The sequence below is a fragment of the Ixodes scapularis genome, unplaced genomic scaffold, assembly GCF_016920785.2.
Source record: "Ixodes scapularis isolate PalLabHiFi unplaced genomic scaffold, ASM1692078v2 PGA_scaffold7__128_contigs__length_106722199, whole genome shotgun sequence".
Taxonomy (NCBI): domain Eukaryota; kingdom Metazoa; phylum Arthropoda; class Arachnida; order Ixodida; family Ixodidae; genus Ixodes; species Ixodes scapularis.
This window is the reverse complement of record NW_024609882.1, coordinates 21,427,628-21,446,344: the sequence shown is the minus strand read 5'-3', so window position 1 is coordinate 21,446,344 and position 18,717 is coordinate 21,427,628. Positions and strand designations below refer to the sequence as shown.

The following is an 18,717-nucleotide window of genomic DNA, read 5'->3' as shown; positions in this document are numbered from 1 at the left end:
CGTGGGTACATCTGAAATGTGTGCTCATTACTCGTGCTTCAACGGAGGAACTCCTCATGTCAAGTCTAGCTCACCAGGTTTATGCCAGGTAAGCATTGCAAAATGTTCGCACCGTACTGAATCGTGGGCTAAAACTTATTAACGAAGACGTAAAGTTTGGGCAGCGACCTAGCTCCAAAGTCCTATAATGCGTAAAATGCAGCATTGAAGGTACGATATTTCACAATGATTTAAAAGATATTAAACTGTCAATTCGGGGAGTGAAGAATCTTTATGTTCATAGATTTCTCCGGTACATTGATAGGAGAAACTGAGTAAATAGGTCACGTGGCATCAATTTCCCCGCTAGATTTAGCGTGGCCGCATGGCATAAAATTTACCGCTGATTTAGATTTAGAAGGTAAATTGTATTGATGTGTCACGTGTCAGGTAACTTGACGTCAATGTGTTTGCCAAACTTAGCGGGGAAACCAAACTGGTGTACAGGTTTCGTGACGTCAGGTCACGTGACATCAAATTTCCCGTTAAACTTAGCGGGGAAAGTGAATTGGCGCATATGTCACGTGGCGTCATGTCACATGACATCAATTGACGTCACGTGACGTCAGCTAATGCGGCAATCTCATTGGCTGCAGGTCGATGATGAGATGTTCGGGACTCGCCATGTCCTGTCAACGTTTTTTAAGGTGTCAGTGACTATGCGGAACGCAAGTTCGTCTGCTTCTTGCGTAGGGGTTGTGGTGACGTCAGAACGCAGAGCTCTGATTGGCTCCGATTGGAAAAACAGTGGGTAGCCCCCAAGGAAGCTAGCATTGGGGTTTACAAAATACCCTTCCAATCGGAGCCAATCAGAGCTCTGCGTTCTGACATCGCTACAACCCCTGCTCAAGAAGCAGACAACTTGTGCTCTGCATCGTGCGTATCCTCTTTATCTAAGTCGTAGGATAATTACGCAGATATGTTCCACTCAATATTTGGATACGTAAATGTCATAGACATGTACTTTGGTACAAATTACCTTATTGACCAGTCGTAATGTGGCATGAGCGCCATTTTCTGTCAGAGAACCGAGCTGTTATTGCTCCTAGAATAGAGGAATGCCAGGGTTAGCAAGAGCAAAACGAAGGATATATCTAGACGTAACGGTGGTATCCCGTGTTTATTGCAGTGCCGGTGTGCGCTCAAATTTTCCGGCTCACGATGCGAGTTGGATGTCAAGGTCCGCACTCCGGAATTCAAGGGTAGCTCTTTTCTAGAGCACCTGGTTCCGAGCAGCCCAGGCGACACCAGCCTGGATTTAGAATTGTCATTCGCCACCGACGTGCACGATGGACTACTGCTTCACGTGGATGGTGGCGAACCCAAAGAGGGATCTTTTTTAAGCCTCTTTCTCGAGGACGGCGTCCTGAAATTTGTCTTCGAATGCGGGCAACACAAGATGGTTTTCATCCGGTCTGCCAGCAGGGTGGATACAGGGTTTTTCACAGCTGTCAGCGTGGAGTAAGTATACACGCCGAATATTCAGCATCCGGAAATCAAAGAGCCTGATCATCCCTACGATGTCAGCATGAAAAATCCCAAATATTGACTGCAATGACTATACTTTGTTTCACCTTATGATAGACTGCCGAGGAAACAACGAGGTATCGAAGTCAATATAATACCGAGTAAGTTCCACATAACCTTTAGGAGGGGAGCCGCGAATTGCGTGGCGCATGGTCGCAATACATTCAGAGTGCTCGAGTGGCTGGCAGAGCTCTTAGCTCTCGCTGCGGTCATTTTAAGGTGAAACAGAAAGTATTGTTTTATAGGTTCTGCGACATGATATATCTCAAAGGCAGAAACACATGTGGAATAAATCAAGTGGGGACTAAACATTCATTTCATGATATAGCGCCTGTTTGATAGAAAATATACAAACTTTTATCACGTCAAGAATAAGTCACGCATCGCCGAACGCTGAACCTCATCTCCGCCAAAATGTAGCGCTAGCGGCTGGGATCAGATAAGTAATTGTGTTGTGTGTATGTTTACACAGCCGGAAGTAGTCAGCCTCAATGGGCATCTAGTGTCTCAGCTGTAGGTGAGGAATTTCGCCAGAGCAGTACCACTGCTTGCCTGGGGTCTTTGACGGAAATCACTCTGTAGCGATATCACGACCGCACGCTGGTACGATGCTCATGCAGGCTGAAGCGGACAGGGGTTTGGATTGAACCAAGGATCCTTGGGTTCTGCAGCGCGTGCTTTCGCTTCGCGTGCTCCGAGCTGCGATACGCTAACACACTGGACTAGCGATCCCCCCCCCCCCTCCCCCGGACCAGATGACAAAAGTTTCAGGGTTAACTGTCATCCGAATCAAACGTTCTAAGCAAATTTTTTTAATCTTCATTGAGATAATGACGGTTAACGAAGGCCGCAAATGAATGAAAATGAATCACATCTTCTAACGGGGACGGGTATCATTTTTCTATTCGAAATTTCCAAAGATCGCTCATTACTTTGATTGGGATAACGATAAGTTCTGAAACTATCATCTGGTACCAACCACAAGCGCTACAGTTAGGCGGAAATTGAGAGTTCGGCAAAACGTGGTTTCTATTTGCAGTGAAAAAAAAGGGCTTTTGATTTTTGTTTTTCCAAAGACCCGGTACATTTTGTTGCCTGTTGTTTCGCTTCCTTGTTCTAGGGGACAAAACCGATTGACATGTAAGGAATTTTTGCGGCTAGATATCTTTCACAGGGGGCATTAGTTCACGCTGACGAAGTAGCCTTCTATAAATTACATTTCGCGTTGAAGTTGTGGCCTTAATTTCAACAGACTGGCGTGGCTTTCCTCACCTTCGAGTCCCAGCGAAAGCAGTTGCACGGCTGTTCTGCGCGTGAACGGTTCTGAACCACAGACGGGACACCAGCCGGCCATTCTGTCTCAGGTCAAGTTTCAGCGGGCGTTCTTGGGCGGTTTTCCTCCTGGATTCAGACATCCACAAGATGTCTCTGGCAAGGGGTTTATCGGCTGCATCGGATATTTTCAGGTACGCGGTTTTGTATTGCAGTGGTCGGTCAAACGATATCAGGAATATCATATAACCTCAAGGTAATTCGACGTGATGGACTGCTGAGCGCGAGGAAGGTCTGCAAGTTGAGATGTGCAGCCATTAGTTGAAATGAATGTCACGTCTTTTAATAGTTCGCTCCCCGATTGGTTCTCACAAGACTGGAAATTTTGAGGCGAGCAAAAACATATAAACGCAAGACTGCATCTTCTAATAGTCTGGATTAAAAGATTCTATATAGAATGCATATGGAGTTGAAGAAGAAGGGAAAAAAAACGCGATCCACATCTATATATTAACAGTTTGATTTTCACCAAACTAAACATGGACGTGCAATGTGCTTGCTCGTTTTTTTGTAAATTATTACTGCGTGACCTACGTTGGAAACTCGAGGCTATCAGAAGTGCAGGGTGCCCTCTCCTCCACTCCCCCCAAAAAACTAAATTTTTTTTTTTTTTTTTAGCAAAATTGAAATAGGCATTTCCGAACGCTCATTTTCCGGCCAAGAATAGCGATAGCGGTCTGAACAAGATGTCAAAGTTTAATAAATAATTTTTTCTCATTCAAAGTTACTAGTATTTTTCAGAAATTTCAACGGGAAATAGAAATTGCAAGAAGCGAAAGTATACAGCTGGGGAGGGAATATCATGATCTAAACCCTGAGACACGGCGAAATAGTGCAACGCACAAGATGGCCCGTCTTCGCCAGACCTGCCCTCATACCCTTACCTTGTTCTGTTAATGCTTACTGTCCAAGGTTAAAGCCTACCAGTTTGTTTATTTTCTTTTTTTTTTTTACGATTTTCGTTACTTGTCACCAGCTGCCAATGCGAGCGGACGTTTTTAAAACTCGCGTTTTTGAAGAAAAAGTTTATGACTACTGATTCATAACCGGCTTTGGTGGCTGCTTTTAGCTTTCGTTGAGGAAGGGGTTGCTTATCTACCAGTGCTAAATCGTTTGTTTTAGCTATTATGCGTCAAACTCGCGAAGACTTCTGCTGTAGAGCAGTAGAACAAGCAAAGTTGAAATGATCAACAACTTTTAAAACTGAATTAGCAGGAAACCTTCGCCGTTGTATGGTGCTCACTGACAGTTGGAAAACTACTTCCCATCCAACGCACTTGTAAATAAAATGTGCTTCAATCGCGATGTGCCTTCACTGTAGCAGTTTCGGTGGAAGGGGAGGGAGCGGGGGGCGCCGCGGTAAAACTCCCCCCCCCCTCCCCTACCTCCAGATGGAGAACTCTGTGCATGATATGCAGTGGCGCCATTCAGCTCCATGTATTCCAGAGCTTTGTCGGGCGCTTAAGAGTTCGGCTTTTAGGCGCCCGTTTCCGGCTTGAGCGGCGTCACCGTCGGCGTAACAGCGCGTTGCATTATAAGACGCTTCCCATAATGACGTCAAGAGGGTTACGAAGGTCACGACCTTCAAGAGGCCTTCACGAGTGACGTCACGAAAGAGGAGGGAGGGAGGTGGAGGGAGAGGGTAAGGAGGAGGAGGAGAGGCATACCCTCCTCTTCGGCATCACAGGAAATTGTAAACGTTTTTCGTTTTTTCAAGGAAAATCGCTTACAACGTTCGAATAAGAAAACGGTTAGTTATGAAACTTTAGCATCTGCTTTGGACCTCTAGCGCTACATTTCGCCGAAGAATGAGCGTTTGGCCATGCGTAGTCTATTTTTTCGGGACAAAACAACAACAACAACAAACATTAAATACGTTTTTTTTTTTTTTTTTTTTTTTTTTGGGGGGGGGGGGGCAATTTTTAGGGCGTTACTAGTCCCGGCCATCTTATTATCGCTCCTCGACCAATCAGATTGTGGTATTTGAAGATAGGACAGCCGAAGAACTAATGATAAAGCAGGAAGCCTGATCATAATTGTCCACGGCGTTTCCCAAACTGTCAATTATTATAGCCCAATTTATCTCGGGGCGGGACCACTGGTCGTCACCTGGTCCTTTCAGCTTATGTTGGTCAAGATGATAGAAAAGAAGGGCAACGTCAACCGACAAAAACCTCTTCTGTCTAAGGTAAACCGTCAAGAACTGGACCTAGTGCGAGATGCAAGTGCCGGAGCGGACGTCTCTCCTTGCCGGTCAAGTGTGTGCGCGGATGTCGACTGCCAGAAGGAAGTTGTCTGCTCACCGTAAGTCTCAAAGGTTTCGCGGGGGAAGTGCATTTTTGTTTTCGCTTTTTGGCACCGCTTCAAGGCCAAAGAACTCATCGTGCAATCGCTGGTAGTTACCGCTACGCGAGGCATGTATCGATTTGTGTCCTATTTCTTCCACAGCAAAGGCGCCAAATGGTTTTGCCGCTGCGCAGGACTGGCGGGTTCTCCGTGTCACGCAAAGACCTGCGACCTCAATCCTTGCCTGGGTGACGCGATTTGTTTGACGGGCCTCAAGGGCACTGTGGAGCAATTTGTATGCCTCTGCCCCTATGGAAGAATCGGCACACGCTGCGAGATGAGTAAGTTTGATTTCAAACACAACAACTATATCTAAAAAAAGAAAACGTGAGTAGGGTTAAACCGAGCTTTGCACCAAGGCGTAAATCGTATAGGTAGCCCATTGCTACTGAGTGTGAGATTATGATCAACTTCCACAACACTTCCTCAAGGCGTAAGCTGCTTAAAACCGCCCTCCGATATGGCACCCAGTGAAAATGACCGACCCATAACGATTATAATGCAATTAAAAACCTTAAAAATGCAAGCCGTTCACACTTGTTGGTGTTAGACTGGTGGCAGCTGATAAAACCTGTCTGCTCTATGACGTCTAATCTCCGGTTAGCTCAAGGGGTAGAGCGTTCCACTGGAAATGGAAAGGTTCTGGGTTTGATACCCGGACCAGGCGGATTTTTTTCGATCGCGTACCAGTCACCCAGCTGTGTTTGGAGAATTGTGTTTGTCCTTTGTCTCTCTTGTTCCCCTTCTCCATGGATTATCTTCGCCATAACGACTTTGCTTTTGTGCGTGCGCGAATCTGAGAAAAATAAAATAACACATCTAGACAGTTGGTGAGCCCCGCTTGTAGATCTATGTTTCAACGTGTCCGGTACCGCTTGGACACGAGCCCTTCGTCACAGTTTGACAGGGCACTCGGGCCTTCGAACTCGAAATCGGGTCTAATAATTGCGGCCGCGACACATCTCGGCGTTTCGAGAAGTTCGCATAAGATGGCGCTAGTTACCTGTTAAACCACACTTCACTGTCCGCGGTAGGTATGGTAAATACGTTTCGTCCCTAATTCTTGTAGGGCGTAGATCGGGAAGTGCCTCAAACGAACAAAGTAAAGAACAACTTTATATTTATTTATTATTTCACTCTCTTTGCGCACATAAACGTTTCCCCATCTAACCGTATGCTGAGCTTCGTAATTCGCTGGGGCCCCTCTGTTGTTCATTGCGATCGGTTGTCTACATGTTCTGCAAAAAAGCAAACTCGCAGCCCTTTTTTTACAGTTAGTTGCCGTTGATTTCTAATAAAAGGCTAACCGGGGACTACTTTGTTTGTGCAGATGTGTCCATTTCGGAGATGTACTTCAAGGGCGACATCCGATCGCATTCTTCGTACGTCGAACTGTCGGTTCCCATTGACACCTCGGATAGCATCGAGTTTCGGTTAAAGTTCAACACGCACTATCCGCTGCAGACTGCTCTTCTGGCTTTCATGGGACAAGAAGGTCTGTATACGTTACATCGTTCCAATCGTGTTCTTCGATAGTTGAGTGTCGCCCACTCTGTTAAGATCATTCTATTTGCCCATTATAATGCTATTTTTTAGGCCAACACAAACCGTAATACGTAATCGAACCAAACGCAGAGAGCGCAACACGGTTCTATAAACAAAACAATTGCCGGTCATTCGCCATTTTTTTTTTTTCACAGAGTCAATGCTGCCATTAATATTGCTAGTTCTATATAATGTGGTAATTTTCGGACGCTAACATGACTGAAAACGTTGATGTGCGACTAAGTAAAACGCGAAAAAAGTTCAATGTATGTTTGCGCCATCTGTGTCCCGCGTTCTGACTCTGCGGACTGTCCAATCAAGAGCGGCCAAAACGAAAGAGAGGCATGCATAGTAGCACCTTGTACTTCCGTGCCATGACGGAAAGATGCACTAATTTCCACCTGAACCAAGGCTCGCAGGAGATTCATGTCCGTGTTCTCTGCTCATCCGAACTAAGGCTGGTTCAGACAGCACCCTTTCCTTGCGTTTTCTTACGTTACCTAAAAGCCACCGAAGCATTCGTGTCTCGAATGTTGAGTGCCAGGTTATTTCCTTGAACCGGTAGCCACCCTTAATATCAAGCCCAGATGTCCCGGTGACTTGTGCGTAAGATTGCGTAGCCTAACGTAACGTCAGGATACGGGACTGTGTGAACCAGCCTTCCCACTTACTCGTACGATCCTTCGAACGCGTCAAACGTGTGCAAACGAAGCCCCTTTATGCAGTCTTAAAGGTCGTTCTTAAATTTCAACCCGGCAATCAGAGCTAAACATTTAACATTTTCGGTTCCTCTCCATCGCTCTTCCTCATGTGAATAAATAGGAACATTTTGCCTCTTTGCCCGCATTTCGACATACCCGAACGGCGCTACGGTAGTTTGCTTCTCCGCACAACTCCGGCGTGTGGCAGGCAGAGCACGCTCTTCAGAGCGCGGTCGATCTCTGAAGCAGATTTCGCCCAAAATTTGGTCTTTCACCGGGTGTGAGCGTTGACTGCCTAGTATGCCCCCATGGGATGCGCTGCCATACGGGCAGAAATTGAGGAAGAGGAGGATACGAGAGCGTTGGGGGACGTTAAAACACCGAGCTCCGGATGGAATGATGATTGGGTAGACGCAATAATCCTTTAGCCTTTGTCTAATAATCAAGAGGCTTTATCTCCTCTGCCAACAATCCAATAGCCTTAAACAATAATCCAATATCCTTTCTCTCCTCTGCACTGGTCGAACGCGTTTAAACGCCGGACGCCAGAGTTCACACGTTCTAACGCATTCGACGAGTGCAGGGAGACAAAATCAACTAGCTGTGTCTCTATCCACTAATAAGCAACCAGAGCTGGGGGTTCTGACGTGTTCCGCGCTCCCTCGTCCCCTCCTCACCTTCAGTTTTATCCAGCATAGCTTTGCGTCCTCAACGTTAAGTACTTGTAATTCGGAAGCTCGGGATACGCAATTTAAGCGGGAATCTGCCGCGTCTCACTCGCGCTGCGTCTCACATTGTACGCAAAAACTCGTAGTATAGTCGATGCAAGACCATTCGCCAAAAGTACCTCGCACCAGTACGTATGTCGTTTTACATGCGATAACACGTTTTAGCTTGTGGCGTTCGATGATGGATTGAATTATTATAAATATCTGCCCACTTTCTCAACTTTGTGTGTGTTTTTTTTTTTTCTTTTATCTTGATTATGCGTGATTTACCGGGTGTCTCAAATAGCGGCCAGACTCTTTAAATTGACCGCAAAATGCGGTTTCTTAACCTATCACGCTACGATTTTGTGCAGTGTTGCCCACAGGTGGTGCATTATTTTTTTTCTATAAAATTTGTAAAGAGCGAACTTACCTGAGGAAAAAGTAAAAAAATAAAAAATGGTGAACTCCTATGGAAACGCAGCGAAGCCACAGGTCTTCAAACCATAGGGCGCCTTATTGTTTGAAGACCGGTGGCTTCGCTGGGTTTCCATAGGACCTAAGCCTTTTTCTTGCTTTACTTTTTCCCCAGGTAAATTCGCTCTTTGCAAATTCTATAGAAAAAATGCACCACCTGTGAGCAACGCTGCAGAAAATCGTAGCGCGATAGGTAAAGAAACCGAATTTTGCGATCGATTTAAAGAGCCAGGCCGCTATTTGAGACACCCGGTACTTCTTTTATAATTTACGCATATAACTTGCCGATAGCTTACAGATGCTTACCTATTTAAAGCACACAAGTCAAAACAATTTATTTTATTCAAAGTGACTGGAACACCAGTGAATGTGCTTGATTTGTAGTTACACGCACTGTTTCCTGGGGCAGTAATTTCTTAAGTAATAAATTAATAATCTAAAACTAAAAGGCCCTTGGCACGTGCCTTAGTCATCGCTTTTTTAAAAGTAACTTACTTCTAATCGTTCTTACAAACAGGCTGTGCATGTGTTTCTTGGTGTTCGCACCATTTAGCAAAATGTGCGTAAATAGAGAAACTGATCTATGTCGCCTGTGACGTCAAAAGAAAAGGAGCAAGCTATCGCTAAAGTGTTATTTTTATAATTTAAATTATATTCGGTGATATAACCTTCAATGGTAATCAACTGTTCACCACCATCCTGAATTGTTTTCCCGTCGCAGATGGTGTTTGATATTTATACCGGATTGGCGGCCAGTTATCTGCAAATAAAACGATACATTGACACCAATTTATTGTCCGGGCGTAACAACACCCCGACACCACTCTTGCAGATGGGCAAGACCCAATGTCGGATTTTATGGCTGTTCTCTTGTTCGGCGGACGAATTTGGCTCTACTTCGATCTTGGTTCGGGTAAGTCACCCTATGCTCAGGAAATGCCACATAAATTAGAAATGATGGATCTCCTCCCGGCGTGCAAAGAATGTAAGTTACATTTTTTTTCCTAGAAAAAAAAGGGGAGGGGGAAAAAGGGGGCGTCGGATAAATAATAATAATAATAATAATAATGATAGTAAGGATAATAATGATAGTAAGGATAATAATAATAATAATAATCGTCGTTGTCGTCTCCTGCTTCTCCTTCTCCTCCTCCTCCTCCTCCTCAATTTATTTTTCATAAAAAATGGAAGGAGAGGGAGGAAAAAAGCTGATTCATGCAGCTTGACGACTCCTCAGTCCCCCTTCCTACAATGGCAGCCGCGGCAGCAAGCACACACACACATACAAAGATAAACAGATGACTGTTTAATACACGTACTGTCAACGATGATGAGTGCCGTGACAATAAATGACTGAGAAAACTAAAGGTTTTCATGCGGGCGAACTTGTGCCAAAACAAATATACAGTAGCCAGCGTCGCGTGCGTCGATGTTGGCGTCGGAGCGGGATGGAGTTATGGCGAAAGACTCTCTCGATGTGGCGCGCTTCGGTTGCTTTCATAGATGGTAAAAATACGGGACGGTTCGAAACTAGGACACGCGATAAATGGTGAGCATGTATACCGGAAATTTCCAGTGGTGTAACCAATTGTAAAATTAGAACTGCTCGCGGGATAAGAACTCGCCCATCCGTCTAAGAGACGCGTTTTATCGCCAACTCGGCTACGCACGCGCCATTGAAATACAGGTTGTTACATGCATCGCTTTCTCTCTTTCTCTCTCTTTCTCACACATACGCACACAAACACACACGCGCTCACTCACACACGCGTACAAACAAACACACATGCACACACGCGCGCACGCACACAAGCACACCGTAGCTTTCGTCGCCGATGGGAGTCACGTGGAGTTCATCTCTACGTGGAGTTTATCTCCCGAAAGGAGGGGCCCTGTGCAAAAGGCAGACGAACCAGACATAACACTGACGGATATACAAACTGTAGTTGGAGTCCTCGAAGGCACTTTGTGTACGCTGTATGTGACTCCGTTCTAAAGATCGGATGATGGGGCGGGCGTGTTCCTTTCACTGGAACACACGCCCGTAACTACCGCATAAAGGAATAACTGTCTCTAATAAGCATTAAGTCGTTACTGTTTTACTTGACAATACACGTAGACTGTGAAGGGCACAGTCTTGAATAAAATTAAAGACCCACTCGAAGAGGCTGTGTCACGGTTCTGTGAACGAAATTTTCACGTTACGTGAGAAATGCGAAGGTTGCCAGCCATGATCATTTCAATGTGATATGCCCATGACACCCTTGTAACATGTACGTTTGATTAAATGCGCATTGTACATAGGCTTACATGCAGCAGTTCATCCACGCAGTAGTTCACGTTTCTTTGTTGTTCAAATTTGATGTCTTAACTATGGATGTCCTTACACGACACCTCATGGCAAGGTAGCGCGCAGCAAGGCAGTCGTCAAAAGGTCACGCGTGCGAAAGTTATGACGTCAAGGTTTCACGCTTGTTTAAACACTCTCTAAAACGTTCCGGCGAGTCTGCATTTTCACAGAGCTCCCGGTAAGCCTCTCGCATCAATCTACAAGTGACTGCTTTCCTTCTCTGCGGTGTGCAAGAATCTTTTTTTGCCTGTTACTCTCTTGACTTCACCTAAACAAAAATAAAGCATTGAATTGAATGGAAGTAAATTTATTAAATTCAGAACGACTATCATCTGGAGTGCATACGTAATTGAATTGAATTGAATCAGGAGCAGCTACTCTCTGGAATCCGGACATGACTGAAATGAATGGAATTGAATTACGAACGACGACCATCCGGAATCAGGACATAACTTATTTGAACTAAACTGAACTCCCGAGTTTGGGCTTAAGTAAAATCAATTGAATTGAATTGGGGACAATTACCCTTTTAAATTTATTTCGGTTAGGGACGACGATCCTCCGGAGTCCGGACATGCTGGTCCCGTCCGTGGCGGAGCACGAGGTGGTCTTCGGTCACCACAGACGCTACGGCTGGCTGGAGACGGACGGCCAGGTCAAGGCGGTGGGCCTCTCCAAGGGACCCCTCAACTCCCTGAACGTGGCACCGTCCCTCTTCGTGGGCGGACACCCCAGCGTCCGGTTCGAGGGGCTCCCAAAGCTCGACGTCGACCTACGATCAGGGTTCGTAGGTTGGTACGTATACTCTACGTGGAAAGAATCACGCGTAAACCTCTCAAGTAGCACAGTTCTCTGGGTAAGATTTGTCGGGTGTTTTAGAGCCCCGATAGCCCATAGAAGCTAGGGTATAACCAAATTTCAATACTTTTTGGACAGAACTTGGGTAGTTTAGCCTCACATTTCCGAACAACTCTGTCCGATTGTTTGGTTGGCATCTGGCATCTTCGCCGCATGTGTGGCACATTAGAAGTTATGTGGCGAACCAAAGTAAAGTTACACCTCCCATTTATCAGGCTCGATATAGGGCCAAAAAGGTACCTTGTTTTTAACTAACACCTTGGAGCGAAACTGGTCCGAACTAGGCTCCTAGGATTGCCAAATTTGGCCCAGGTTTGACGTTTTTTCTGCCGCGCATAAAATTGAAAGGTGAGAACGCAGCTTTCAAAGTGGAACATTTCAATCTTTTTATGCCACTTTGTATGACGTTCTTTGTGAACGTTTAAAGCAGCTGTGCAACGATATTCAATTGGAATGTTTTTCTCTCTACACGAGCTTACTGGCACACCTGGGACTCAAGGATACTCACACGCAACGCCATTGGCCAAGAAACTCCTTTGTTGCGGTGTAATTTCAAGGACAAAAGCGATCATTTTCATTCAATCTCTCCTTTGCAAAATTTGATGACGTAACTCGGGGATCGCAGTACACCCAAGTGACGATATTTGAATGCGGTTCATAGATTGGACCCGAGCATTGCGTGGGCACTCGACTTGGGCTCGTGACAATTGCTAGCTCGAGAAGCATTCGGGTTGTGACCCGTGTCCAATCGCTGCAACGACGACAACAGCCGAGCCATAACAATGTCTGGAACTCAGCGCGTGTCCTGCGCTTTGCCAACCCCAGCGCGTGGCTATGATCAACACTGGCGGCATATAATCGGCTCCAGATCACGTGGCCGCTTGTTCTGGCTGCGAGTTGAGGGGGTGAACGCTGCTCGTTTTTCTTTAATTTTTTTCTGGGACTTCTATTGCGTGGGGTGAAAAACGAACGCCTGTTTCATAGGTCATTAACGTTAGGGATCCGTTTTAAGCGGTATTTGCGCAGAGTACAAAAATTGTTGCGTAGCTCCTTTAAGACCTCTTTTGTGAACTGTGTGATCCTTCCCGTCTAGCTTCGTCATAATCCCAGTATAAATAAAGAAAAACATAGCTAGCCATAATAAATTATTTATTCTGTATACAGAATAAATATGCTTATACACCATTCTTATCCATCAGTAAAAAAATGTCGAGTCATCGGCTGTGGGTACATGCACGTACGACGTATAATATACCGCAGAAGAGAACTACTGCGCATGCCCAGAACGCATTCCACAGCCCAGTAGACACAAAATGGCAGCGCGCGGAAGGCTAATATTGGAATGGTCTATCCACGTCTATAAAGTTTAGGAATCTACAGGCCAGCGTGCCATCTCCACAGCCCAGCAAATGCGCGTTCGTAGCTTCGGGGAACGAACGAAAAACGCGCAACACGCAAGAACTCTGAAGATGTTGCCTACCGGAAGCTCTTTATGGGAACGATTTCAACTGTTTTATGCTACGTCGTCAACTTAACATGTGTGCGCGCAAATGATCCGCAAGGCGAAGTCACTCTCGCGTTGCACGGTATGTAGGGCTGCAGCACTGAGGAAATATAAGCCCCTTGTCGACGAGGCACAAAAAAGCTCAAGCCGAGTATAATTGCGCGATTAATACGAGTTAAAGCACGAACCTAGCGTCCCGCGTAACCCGGCTGGAGCTCAACAGTCACTAGATGTTACTATTACGGCCCTTTCTTGCAGGGTGCGTGATCACTGCATGCTACTGTAGGGAGTATTCACAGGACGCCATATTTGAGGGCGATGTTTAGAGCGCATGCTCGGAACGAGCTCACGATAATAGGCTGCTAAGACCGGCAATCTTGGTGGTGCGGAATGCACGTGGCGAAAGAACTGTGGAAGCTCGCCGTCAGCACGCGCTCAGCAGTCGCGCACACAGCTATGTCTGCCAGTGAATACTCCCTATTACGGCCCTTTCTTGCAGGGTGCGTGAAGAGCGTTGAAGTTCGAGGCTGTTCACCGGAAACGTTTCGGCCACTGGAAGGAGTCATGAGGGGTCGGAACGTGGACCAGTGCAAGACGGCCGGCTGTGGAACCGTCCCGTGCAAAAATGCTGGCAGCTGTTTTCCTATCAAGGAAAAAAACAGGTAAGTATGCTCCTGTGAGCAAACATGACCCACGAATGCGTGGTCGGGTCGACTTCTCTACATGCATCCGATGAACGCACCCTAACTACTCAAGAATTCGTTCTCAATTAAAAAATGGCTTATGTTTCTCATTTGATCGAATGATATTATCGCGTTGATTATGTTATGACTGAATCGGCGGGACCGTACTGGTTAGAAATGATGTGTCCGGCCGGGTCGGCTCCGGTGTTCGGTCGGGTCGGGTCGTTTCGTGTCGGGTCGGGTCGGGTCGGGTTGAGCCGGGTCGGGTCGGGTCGGGTCGGGCCGGGTCGGGTCGAGTCGGGTCGGGTCGAGTCAAGTCAAGTCGGGTCGAGTCGGGTTGGGTCAAATCGGGTCGAGACGGGTTGGGTCGGGTTAGGTCGGGTCGAGTGTCATCGGTTTGGGTGACGCCAAAACTGTCGTGACCGATATTGCCTGATTTAATATAAGAAAAAGGCTTGCTGGGGTGAAGCCTATCGCGTCAATTTATTTGTCATACTAGAGTTTTTCGAGTATTCCAGGGCCATTTTTGAAATCGTATAGTTGAGCTTCGATCACTTGAAGAAACACAAGCCAAACAATTGTTGTACACTTCTCTACTCCTAGTACAAGTTCTCGGTGACCGTAGCATTCAAGACGAACATTGTTTTCCTTGCATGTCAGCGCAACCACTTTAATAACGCGACTTCTTTTTAACAGATGTTTTTGCCCAGGCGACCTCTGTGACGTCCCCCGGAACGTGTGTCCAATATCGGGACACGCATGCGCAGTTGGGTCAATCTGCACGCCTCTCTCGCAAGGATACCGGTGCCAGTGTCAGCTGGGAAAAATGGGAAGCCACTGCGAGCTCAGTGAGTGCCGTAATGCCTGTGCTCACAACTGCGCTACATCGTAAACATGTGACGAACAGGAGTCGAAGTCCCAACATCATAAGCACTCATCGTTTGGTTTTGTGGTGATTTCAACATGGCATTGCTGCACACTTCGGTCAAGTAATGACCGTCATAAGTCAATACGAAACTTACGAGGATCAAAGAGAACTTACTACTTACGTTCACTGAACGTGCTACTTGTGAGGGAAAAGCTTGATGCCAGAAATATTGGCAAGACTCAGATTCATACTGGTATTTTTTTTATTAACAAGGCGTGAAAAAATACTTCTTTGAACAAAGGCGGGACAATCCACAAAGTTCGTGCGAAGATTAGTTCAAGACAGTAAAAATGTATGGAATATGGACATGCCGCTGATTTTATGTCATGAATAGCTTATGAAGCGCACTGTTATGAATAGCTTATGAAGCATAATTTGCAGCACAACTGTCTGCAAACAGACTACACATAATCACGCTGCACGCGGACGTATTCATACTAGATTGTTTGCTGTTTTTTTTTCTGCTAAATTTACCGAAAACGTTTTCCGGCTACACTTAGTGTTGTGTCAGTGAAATGCACAAGACATTCCCGCGCTAAATATAAAGGGAAAACATTCTTCGTTAAATTTAGCAGTAAAATTTTCTGCGAAGTCTAACGTCGTGGCAGTGCAATGTACAATGTACAGCTTCCCGCTGTCTTGCAGTTTGGTCGCACAAATCTGAAGCGTGGAGAGTAAAATATAGCGATGCACGTTTCGGGCGGATAGTTGCACGCGGCTTCATTTTGTGCAGAAAGTACAAAATGAAGTCGCTTTTCATATTTACGCTGATAAAGCATATCTCCGCAAAACATAGCAGACTTTTTTTTTGCTGTATGTATGGTGTCATGCGACGTCATTTACATCCTGACGTCACATGACGTGAAGTCACCATCTCACGTGACGTGTCATTACAGGCGTCCTTAAGTGCCATGTCGACCTTACATAAAGCACGCCTATAGGGATCCCCCGCAAAACGTCGTCAGTGTCCTTTTAAATTTCAGGTTACCAGATGGAAACTCCTCGCTTCCACGAGAACAACTCGTTCCTGGCTCTGGCGGCGCCGGACATGAGACGGAGGAGCAAGCTGCGGTTTCGGCTGAGGGCCGAGGGCCCCGACGGACTCGTCCTCAGGGTCGCTCGGCAAGACGGGTCCTCGGCGTCCGACTACGCAGCCCTCGTTCTCAGTGGCGGTTACCTCACCTTCACCTTCAACCTGGGCACGGGCCCGGGAACGGACACGGTGATACGGTCCCATCGAAGGCTGAACATCGGTGACTATTCAGTCCCCGTCTTTCTTACACTCTAAGAAATCTGGAGTATCAAACTTACCCACAAAGCACTCGGGAGGGTCAATCGCTTCAGTCTACGGAGAGAGACGCCGGCGTGTGACGACGCCAAGCATACGCTTAGGCCTAAAGAAATAGTCTTCTCTCTGACGCTAAGTACGGTGAAACGTCATGCTTGTAGTCGCAGCGAATCAAGGCAGCAAAGTTAAGCGGACTGCAGTCGCCGACAGCCCAGCAACCACCGGGCGCGGCGAATCCCGTAAGTCTTACTATCGCTTAGCAGCCACTGAGATTACAGCACCAGGCAATAAGAACACAGAAGAGCGAATCACGAATCGATAAACGGGAACACATTGTCGCAGATGAAAAAGGGTCGACAAGTGTAAAAAAAATAAATAAATAAAGATTCAGTAGGCGAACTCGTGCCATAAACAAAAGAAAGAACGAGCGGCGAGAAAACAGCAGCAAGCGTCGAAGGCGGCGGCCGCGAGCGTCGGTGTGTCGGCGTAACAGCTGGCTAGCGCGAGAAAGCGAGAGTCAGTCGCCAAGTCCCCGCTAGGCTCTGTATCTGCTAGTACGCTAGGTATCTCGAACATTGTGCCTAGAATGTTTGAGCGTCGAGCACTCGGGAAACTGACTCGGCAAGGCCGGGTTGGCCTCCCTATTTATGCACTCGGTGCGTACCTCGAATATTCGAATCGAACGTCGAATCATTGGGCAAGAGTAAACGCGAATCTTCCAGAAGTACGGAGTAGCGTTCAACCATGCACGCGGTAATATTCAAAAAGATACGCGCTCCGTTTTATAAGCTGTAGGTAAATATAGCAAAGACGCTCGCTGACCCCACGGTGGACTGCAGCCTTCGTCAAGTTTCGCGCACCCGTGCAGGCTCGATTTATACGCCCGCTGTTGTGTTGACTGATCGTCATGGGCTGTACTGTAATGAGTTTTTTTTTTTCTTTTCTAAGGACACTGGGAGGTCGTGGAAGCAGGCAGGAAAGACCGGGATGGTTACCTGATTGTGGGCGGAGTCAGCACTTCTGGACAAGCGTCCAGGGGAATGGTGGCTCTGGACACGGATACTCCCATTTTCTTAGGCAAGATGACGCGTTCGTTACTTAACACTCAATTTGCGAAGACATGTCAAACATTAAAAAAGATGTATAAGCTCATTTAAAACAAAAATATCCGCCGCGGTGATTATACTAAGTTCTGGGCACAAACGTACACAGAGCGACACTGTTAGCGCAAAGGAGCGAATGCCGTGCTCGTTAGGGTATTTATAGCCTGTAAACTTTGATGCCCGTCGGTACCCTTTTCAAGGTAAAATACGAAAGAAAAAAAAAACGTCTTCGTCCTCTTCGAGTTAATGGTGTGACACAGCGTACAACGTTGTAAACGTTTTCGGCGCTGTCAGTCCATCTTTATTTTTATTGCCATCTTTATCATCATTATCAGCATCATCGCCAATTGAGAACGGGAAACAAGACAGAAGACTTGTGATAAAGAGAGAGGCTAAAGTCTAGTGCTAGATGCTAGACAGCCTGCAGACACCGTCTGAGCTGTGTTTGTTCCTTGTACTACCATCTTGTCAGAGAGGTCCTACAAAAACCATCTGCAAACACGTTCGACGCATACATGAGTAGGAACCAAACATGCTTCGATCAATCTTAAGGCGTTTCCGCAGGTGGTTCTACGTCGTCATGTCTGCGGCCAACACCACTGCTCTGTGTCCGTTTTAGAGCCAAAGCCGTGTCCGTTTTAGAGCCAAAGCCGTGTCCGTTTTAGAGCCAAAGCCGTGTCCGTTTTAGAGCCCAAGCCGTGTCCCTTTCAGAGCCAAAGCCATGTCCGTTTTAGAGCCAAAGCCGTGTCCGTTTTAGAGCCAAAGTCGTGTCCGTTTCAGAGACAAAGCTGCTAGCAGGACCGCAAGTTCGTCTGCTTCTTTTGCAGGGGTTGTGGTTACGTCAGAACGCTGAGCTCTGATTGGCTCCGATGGAGGGATAGTGGGCAGACCTCAAGGCAGCTTTCGCTTTGAGGTCTACCCACTGTCCTTCCATCAGGGCGAATGAGAGCTCGGCGTTCTGACGCCACCACAACCCCTGTAAAAGAAGCAGACGGACCTGCGCTCCGTATTGGCGAAATCTTGACACAGCAGATTCCATATGCGTAGTGTGGCCTGAACGTACCTCCTGGACCCGCTAAATTTAGTGGAAAATTTTGTGCCCTAAATGCAGGAGAAAATGTATCCGCTAAATTTAGTCGGAGTTTCTATCATGCGGCGTCGTGGCGCCACGTGTCAGCAAAATTTCACGCGATGTCATGGCGTCACTTGATGTTACAGTGTCACGTGATCAGCGTCCGCTAAATTTGAATACGGCAGTGTATCTGCGTGGAGTGGCGGGGAGCGTTTTGAACGTCGCTTTATTAAAAAAAAAAAAAAAAAAAAAAAAAA

General features: G+C 46.6%; 1 protein-coding gene and 1 long non-coding RNA gene across 4 annotated transcripts; both read left to right on the top strand.

The window, feature by feature from the left end:
• Positions 1-5,115: 5,115 nt before the first annotated feature.
• On the top strand, positions 5,116-14,023 carry LOC121833269. 3 transcript variants are annotated; one of them, XR_006076597.1, is made up of 6 exons: positions 5,116-5,202; positions 5,347-5,525; positions 6,575-6,739; positions 9,507-9,587; positions 11,649-11,807; positions 13,886-14,023. It is a non-coding gene; the product is annotated as an uncharacterized LOC121833269 (long non-coding RNA). The 3 variants fall into 3 exon arrangements; XR_006076596.1 differs by having other exon boundaries at positions 11,649-11,815; XR_006076595.1 differs by having other exon boundaries at positions 11,649-11,819.
• Positions 14,024-14,768: 745 nt separating this feature from the next.
• Positions 14,769-17,442, top strand: LOC121833315 (agrin-like). Its single transcript, XM_042286502.1, has 3 exons — positions 14,769-14,917; positions 15,981-16,250; positions 17,234-17,442. The coding sequence occupies exons 1-3, from the start codon at positions 14,896-14,898 to the stop codon at positions 17,440-17,442; spliced, it is 501 nt and encodes a 166-aa protein (XP_042142436.1). The 5' UTR covers positions 14,769-14,895.
• Positions 17,443-18,717: the final 1,275 nt, after the last annotated feature.